The 8,023-nt window shown below is 49.1% G+C and overlaps 1 protein-coding gene across 2 annotated transcripts; it reads left to right on the top strand.

Moving 5' to 3' along the window:
* Positions 1-474: 474 nt before the first annotated feature.
* LOC121460486 (agouti signaling protein) lies at positions 475-6,722 on the top strand. 2 transcript variants are annotated; one of them, XM_041670923.1, is made up of 4 exons: positions 475-501; positions 2,781-2,950; positions 4,617-4,681; positions 6,130-6,722. In XM_041670923.1, exons 2-4 carry the CDS (start codon positions 2,791-2,793, stop codon positions 6,298-6,300), a joined length of 396 nt encoding a protein of 131 aa, XP_041526857.1. In that variant the 5' UTR covers positions 475-501; positions 2,781-2,790; the 3' UTR covers positions 6,301-6,722. The 2 variants fall into 2 exon arrangements, with proteins under 2 accessions (XP_041526857.1, XP_041526856.1); XM_041670922.1 differs by lacking the exon at positions 475-501 and adding an exon at positions 1,979-2,032.
* The last annotated feature ends 1,301 nt before the right edge of the window (positions 6,723-8,023 follow it).

Below are 8,023 nucleotides of genomic sequence, written 5' to 3'. Positions count from 1 at the left end.
AGTCAAGTTCTGCCCTTACCTCTGTGCTGTGGGGGAGTGGAGGGGGGTACTGCTAGTGTGGATGATTCTACTCAATGTCCTATTCAGAGAGGGTCTTCGAGGAGGGAAAGAAATAGCCACCTGTCTGCTCAGCCAGTCCCTGTTGCTGTATCTGTCTGTCTGTGAGTCTTTCAGTGTGCAGGCTGTGATCATGGTGTTCAAGAAAAAGGGATTTTTTTTTTAGACATGAGCCCTGGACATGCAGCCTAATATAGACTAGCTTATTCTGCTGCAGATTGAAAGAGGGTATCAGAGGAAAGAGAGAGGAAGAGATGGGAGAAGAGAGAAGAAAAATGGCAACCATTATTTGCCATGCTGGAGAAAATTTGAACTTTGACTTTTGCTTTGTTTTGTTTTTAGATCTAAACCACTTGTAATATAAAACCCTATTGCAGCTGGGAATGGTGGCTCATACGAGTAATCCCAGCACTTGGGTGTCCAGAGGCTCGCTGCAAACTCAAGGTCAGCCTGGGCAACATTGTGTGTTCCAGGTCAGCATGAGCTACGTGGTTTTTTGTTTGCTTGTTTGGTTTGGCTTGGTTTGGTTTTCTTGAGACAAGGTTTCTCTGTAGCTTTGGAGTCTGTCCTGGAACTAGCTCTTGTAGACCAGGCTGGCCTCGAACTCACAGAGATCCACCTGCCTCTGCCTCCTGAGTGCTGGGATTAAAGGTGTGCACCACCACCGTCCCACTCAGCATGGGCTACAAGTGAGAGCTTCTTTGAAAAAAAGAAAATTCAAAACCAAAACAAGTAACACCCCCACACACAGACTAAAAAGCCTTCGGTTGAGAAGGAAACTCTCAACTCATACTAGCTTAAAACAAGGAAAACATTGGTTTATGTGGAAGTCCAGGTATGAGATGGTTTTCAGGTAAGACCTGATCTGTGGTACCAATTTATTTATTTATTTATTTATTTATTTTTCTGTTTTTGACCAGGGGATGGGGTCTTAGTAACAGCCCAGACTGATCTTGAACTCACTATGTAGCCAAGGATGACCCTGGACTTAGGCATATACCCCAATTTATGTAGTACTGGGGAGTTAACCCACAGCTCTGTGTGTGCTAGGTAAGTGCTCTGCCCACTGAGCTACCCAGCCCCATTTTGCATATTCTGTCACCACTATTTGGAAGAGTTAGCCTGTAGATGAGTGCAAACCACTGATGCGGTCCATTGCTCTCACTTTACCAGGAGAGCAACTGGAGCCTGCCAAAAAGAGCAGCTTTGCCCAGAATTGTACATCTTCATTAATGCTGAGCCAAGACTAAAAAGACAGTGGTCGGGCCAGTGCCCACTCTCAACTAACGAGGCTCTGTGAAAGACATTTGGTAGTGAGTTTATGTCAGGCAGTGCTGTGACGGAAAGGAAAATATGAGGCGGTCAGGACCGGCATTAGGGCCACATGGGTGGGTAGACCTCTACAGGTCAGGACCATCCCCTACAACATCAAGACTGGAAGAGGTGGAGGCCAATTGCTTGGCTCTTCTCCTGCAATGTAACAGACATGCAGAAAACCTGTTGCAAGTGTTAGTGTCTCTACTGCTGCATTAGAACACCATGACCAAAAGCAACTTGGTGAGAGAGGGGTTTATTCCAGGTTACAAGTCTCAGGTCCATCATCAGAGGAAGTCAGAAAGCTTCTGGAGGCAGGAACTGAATCAGACGCCATGGAGGGGTACTGCTTCCTGTCTTGCTCTTCGTGGCTTAGTCACACTTTCTTATAGCACCCAAGATGACCAACCTCGGGGTGGTACTGTCCTCAGTGAGCTGGGCCCTCCTATATCAATCATCAATCAAGAAAATGAACCACAGGCTCGCCCACAGGCCAGTCTGGTGGGGGCAGTTTCTCAACTGAAGTTCCCTCTTCCCAAATGACTCTGACTGGTGTCACAGTGACATAAAACTAGCCAGCACACCAAGGGGAGAGTGGAGAGGAGGAGGCTGGAGCTGGTCAGACAGCGGCACAGGGAGCCCGGGAGTAGGTAGGATCAGGGTGAGCAAACTATGCTATTCTCTTCTGCCCCTCAGTATTTGTGTCTCGGGTGGAGGAAACCTTGGGAAAGCAGACCCAGGCTTTTCCAAAACCAGAGAGGGGAATGGGGAAAGGGAAGGGATCCCACAGTGACAGAAGGCATTTGAGGGAGGAAACCTGCTAAAATCCATCTGCCGCTTCAAACTCCAACTAGCCAATAAAGAAATCTGTTTAGCTGATGTTGCCATGCCCTGACACATCCCTCTGGGGCAGCAGGGAATCCGATCTATGAGATGACATCCACTTGTCCTCATTCCTCTCACTGAGCTTTAACTTAACTTGTATTCTCTTTGCCTTAGTGAGACCTCTGCCACCGTGAGGCAGCCCTGGGTGGGGGGATTCGACAGCTCTGCCTAGGCCTAAGCTCTCCTGGGACCTCTGCTTATACAGGAGAAAGAACAGAACAGAAAGAAAAGAAAAGAAAAAAAAAGAAAAGAAGTCGGTACTCCGCCCTCTGGACAGCACAAACCAACACAATGCATTCTTGTTCTCTTTGCTTCCATCTCCCTCCCTTCCTCATCTCTCTCTTCTCCCCATCTCTCCTTCTCTGTCATCTCCCTACATCAGCACCCCTGCCCTCAGGCTTGCTAAACTTTCCGGTCCTGCTGAGATACTTGTGTAGCCAAGTCAGCCAGCCAGCCCAAAGGTACACCCTTCTACCACCATCTTCTCACCAAACCCACCACCAGCCACCTTCTCTGTCCAATAGGCTTCTCAGGATGGATGTCACTCGCCTGCTCCTGGCCACCCTAGTGGGCTTCTTATGCTTCCTTACCGTCTACAGTCACCTGGGACCCGAGGAGACGCTCAGCGATGACCGGAGTCTGAGAAGCAACTCCTCTGTGAACTCGTTGGATTTCTCTTCAGTTTCGATAGTGGGTAAGTAGCCTGGCCTGGGACCCAGCCTCTAGGTTCTGACCCATGAGAGCAGGGACAGCATGTTAAGCCTGTTGTCCAGGCTGCTACTGGCATAGCTATGGCTTTATCTTGATCAGTCTTAGTGAAATACAGTAGCCTTGAGTCCTTGGGTTTGGGAAAGCTCTGCAGGCCACTACATTTAGTGTGTCAGAGATCTGAAGAAGCCTCACATCAAGATGCTTGGCGGACTTGGTCTAACTTAGCATTTATAAAACTCCTCAACAAAGCAAATGTTAGGAAAACCATGGAGTAGAACTAAGTCTGCAATAAACCAGTCCTGCATAGGCTGGGAAGTTACAAGGAGCACCGAAGTCTGGCATTGGAGATTTGGTGGATTGACCTCACCTAATCATAAAGCACATGGGCTAAGGATGCAGCACAGGTGGCAGAGCACATGCTTATCATGCATGTCGCCTACATTCAGTTCCTGGAACCAAAATAAAAGCAAATACACATAGGTTCTGTGAAGCGGCTCTTGGCTTTATTTATATTTTACCGCTGACGAGACTGGAGCTTACAGACATTAGTTCCCACTAGGCAGAGCCAGAACTCAAACAGGCGAATTATACATGTGAGCTCACAACTCACTGGGCACAACGAGGGTCTAGAGCAGCCATTCTCACCCTTCCTAATGCTGCAACCCTTTGGTGCAGTTCCTCGTGTTGCTGCGGTGACCTTCAGTTATCGTCATTGCCCCTTCGTAACTGTCATTTTGCTACTGTTAGGAGTTGTAATGAAAATATTTTTGGACATAGGGGTTTGCCAAAGTGGTCACAACCCACAGGTGGAGAACCTCTAGTCTGGGAAGTCAAAGGAGGGAAAAGGAGAGACACCAATATTCCTTCCTCACCATGGATGTCAGACTTTTAAAAATATTTTACTTCTATGTAAATGGGTGCTCTGCCTTCTTGTATGTGCAGGCCTAGTACCCTCAGAGCCCCTGAAACTGGAGTTATAGGCAGTTGTGAGTCACCATGTCAGTGCTGGGAAGCAAACCTGGGTCCTCTGGAAGTGCACCAAGTGCTCTTAACAGCTGACCCATCTCTCCAGCCCCATGTCAGACTTTTTGTTTTATAAATATACTTATGATAGAACCTTTTTTGTAGATGAGGAAACTGATTACCAGGGAGACCACACAGCTGTTATGTGGATTCAAGGCAGGTGTGCCTGGCTCTGTGCTTTGAGAGTAATATGTATGTAGGCATGTATGTATGTATATGTGTATATATATATGTAACACAGATGTGTCCAGTAACAAAAGGCTGAGTCCCATTTTCAGAGGCTCACAATGTTCTTGCACCTAAAAGGTTAAAGGCTAAAACAGGGGCACCTGTGGTGATCAAGGGCCAGCAAGGTCAAAAGACCAGGTCTAGGTCCCTAACAGATGCCACAGACAGGTCCCAGGTCCCTCTTGGATTTCCTCTTTGCCTCCACTCAGAGCACACTGCTCTTTAGCTCTGAAGCCAGGCTAATAAGAACCTGCTGGTTGAATTCCCATAACGTGACTCATCCCAAAGTCCCTGTTTGTCCCACTCAGAGACTTCCCAGAGCCCTCTCTGCTCCTCCCACTTCACAACTCGGGGCCCCCAGTAACATCTGGCTTTGCTCCATCTGTCTTTCTTTGAAGCACTGAACAAGAAATCCAAGAGGATCAGCAGAAAAGAAGCCGAGAAACGGAAGAGATCGTCCAAGGTAGGCCTGGGAGTTCTCACGGTGGAGTGGGAGACCAGCAAGCCAACGCTGAGCACCAAACGGGAGGTATCTCCAGACCTACATGAAACAAAATAACTGAAAACTTCCTAGCGGTTTCCTGGCCTAGAGCCTTGAGGCAGACTTCCATTCAAGCCAGAGAGCCTAAGTTCACTGAGCAAGACAGCTACCTGCTAAAAAAAAAAAAAAAAAAAAAAAAAAAAAAAAAAAAAAAAAAAAAAAAGTTTCCAGTTCTAGTTAAGCATCCCCACACCCCCACCCCTTCCATTCTTTTGGGTATTTACCTAAACCCCAACCTCCACAGAACCACCCTTGCTGTGTATCTGAGTTTTTTTCCTCCTCCTTTGCAGGGCCTTGTGCAAGCTAGGCAAGCATTCCACCACTGAGCCATGCTCTCAGCCCTAGACCAGCAAGCTTTGCTCTGTAGTCCAGGCTGCTCATAAACTAACGATTGTCCTCGTCCAGAGCTCCCCAAGTGCTGAGATTATAGGTCCAGGCTACTGCGCCCAGCCTTCTTACCTGCTTAAAAATCAGAAAATGCCAAGATTAAAAAATAGAAGTCGGGTGTGGTGGCACACAGCTGCACTCCCAGTATGTGGGAGGTGGAAGCGAGGAAGATCAGAAGTTTACGGCCATCCCAAACTACACGCCAAGTTCTCGATGAGCCTGGGCTGCACAACCACTGAAAAACAGAAGTATGACAGAAAACTAGTATCACTTGCTGTAGCCAGAATAAAAGACTCAATGAAAATAAAACACTGTTCGCTGAACCTAGCAGCACAGGCTTGTAATCTCAGCTGCTCAGGAGGCTGAAACAGGGGGACCCCCAGTTCAAGGGCTGCTGGAGCTATCCAGCAAATTCAAGACCCATCTGGGCAAAAAGACTCTGTCACAAAATAAACATTTTAAAAAGGGTGGGGGTATAGTGAAGTAGTAAAGTTTGCTTACAACAAAAGGCCTGAGTTCAATTCCCACAATGGGAATATATATATTCCCTATGTGTGTGTGTATACATATCACCATATACACATATATATATATCATACATAGTTTTCCTATGCTATGGCCATAGGAAGGGCCTTCCTTGGTGCACTGGAGGATAGTAACTCTAGAGGACAGGGCCGCTAAGGGGAAGAAGGTTATGAGTGGCAGCGGATGACAGGGATGGTGGATGAGACTTGAAGAGAAGCCGGAAGGTGTTTAAACTTGGAGCTGAGTGATCTCCCAAGGGCCAGGTGGGAGCTAGGTGATCCTGAAGATGTAGGCGGTGTGCATGTTGGGGCGGCGGCCAGGGACCCATCAGGATGGCCTGTGCGTATGAGCAGAGCTGGGCAGCAGGGCAGAGATCTCTGGTCCCAGACCTCCACAGCAGATGGGGACGCGTGGGCCCAATGTGGCCCGCTTAGCAGCCCTCGACGTCTCTCCTACAGATGAACGCTTCGCTAAAGAAGGAGGCACGGCCCCCGCCACCCACGCCCTGCGTGGCCACCCGAGACAGCTGCAAGCCGCCTGCGCCCGCCTGCTGCGACCCATGCGCCTCCTGCCAGTGCCGCTTCTTCCGCAGCGCCTGCACCTGCCGCGTACTCAACCCCTACTGCTGAACCCGCTTCCGTGCTGCGCGCGCAGCATCCGGGGGTGGGTGACTGGGCGGGGCTTCAGGGTCAGCGTGGCTTCCAGGCTGAGGGCCGGTTTCTGGTGGGTGGGCATGGCCTGTGGTTGTAGGTGCTGGGTGCTTTCCGAAGACAGATTTTCTAGGAATCCTAATGGAGGCTAAAATCAGAATACAGTATCTTTAGGCTGCTGGGAAAACGTGGCTGTTTCTTTAAAAGAGCCGAAAGCTTCAGACCCCTTTACCGAGCTCTGGTCCTTGCGGGGACCTCGAGGACTGAGCTCGCTCCGCTCTCCAGCCGGTAGGGAAACTTGCGCGTGGTTAGTACCTCTGTCTCACGTAGTGAAGACGATGCTGGCCGACTCCTTCCAGCCTTCCGGTACCGGCTGCCTCCGGACCAGGACAAAGGAACCATTACGGACCGGTCTTGCTTGCAGTCTTTTCACCCATTCTCCTCCTGGGGAGAAGCACAAAAGTCCACGAGCAGTCTCAATCGGGTGGAGGCGGGATCGCGCGTTTGCTGCGGATTTCTAAAGCCAGAAGGCTCTGGGTTGAGGATCCCAGAACTTTTATGAGGCTCCCGAACAAAGGCACTAATGAAATTAACTCCTCCCTGGCTCCCAAGGGCACACAGCTGTTTGGACCTTAGAGTTTTTCTTACGACAGGCATTTTCTTTGTTCAATTCTAATAGCCTAGAGTTTGGACTCCCAAAGAAGCAAAATTTACACACCCTTCCTCGATCTTCACCCTAGTTCCGTGGGCCGATAAGACAGCAGTGTGGAAGTGTGGAGGGGGGTGCTGAAAAGAAGCGGCAGCCACACTATTTTTTTTTTTTTAATTGCCAAAAATGTTCAGACTGTGTCCCGAAATCCCACAGATTCTCAGTCAGTGAGAAGCTGAGGTGCAACGTTGTCCCTTTGGAAGAATCGTGGGAGGGAGAGCACCTGGAGAAAGGAGTCAGTTAGGGGAGCAGGTTCGGTAAGAAAGGACTAGCAGGAAGGGGGCATAAAGAGGAAGGGCTCTAGATAATTTAATGTCACCTACTTGTCCTCGGCTGGGGCGCCTGTGCCATTAGCGCTGGGGAAACGGTTGAGAAGAGCAGAGGGCTCCATCACCCTGAGCTGCCCCCACCCGCAAACTACTACAGTGCAAATTACTACCAAAAGAAAACCAAGAAAAGGGGCCTTGCCAAAAAAGATTCTATAGAGAGACTTTAAGAGAGAAATGAAACCACCATGTAGCTCTCTGTTGGTGGATTAGGAGGGTGCAGACAGGTGTGACCAGATTTTCAGGACTTTGTGTCCGTTTGCTATGGTTCTTTCAAATGCCTTAAACCTGCTGGCAAGATGGCTCACAAGCCTGCCAGTCTAAATTCAATCCCCAGGACCCGTGTAAGGGGAAGGGAAAACAGACCCCTCAGAGTTGACTAACATGCGTCCTCACACATCACACACAGTCTAAAGTGTAAGAAGTGTAAGTTTCACTCCCTCAGATCACCCTCCTTGCCACAGACCTTTTCTCAAATAGAGCCCCAGGTTGTGCCTTTGGTGACATACTTACTCACCTAGTATGGAAATGACAAGGCAAACAGCTACCCAGCCACACCTGACAGAGCACAAGAAAAGGCGGGTGCTCCAGGCAGAGCTGTCCACACAGTGCTGACACTGGGAAAGTCCTTATGTCTGTATCTCTCACTTTATCTTTAAAATGAGAA

The sequence above is a fragment of the Microtus oregoni genome, unplaced genomic scaffold (assembly GCF_018167655.1).
Source record: "Microtus oregoni isolate MIOR12 unplaced genomic scaffold, Mior012 000020F_ref0000438, whole genome shotgun sequence".
NCBI classification, from domain to species: Eukaryota; Metazoa; Chordata; class Mammalia; order Rodentia; family Cricetidae; genus Microtus; species Microtus oregoni.
The sequence above is the reverse complement of the archived record's forward strand: the minus strand, read 5'-3'. Positions and strand labels throughout refer to the sequence as shown.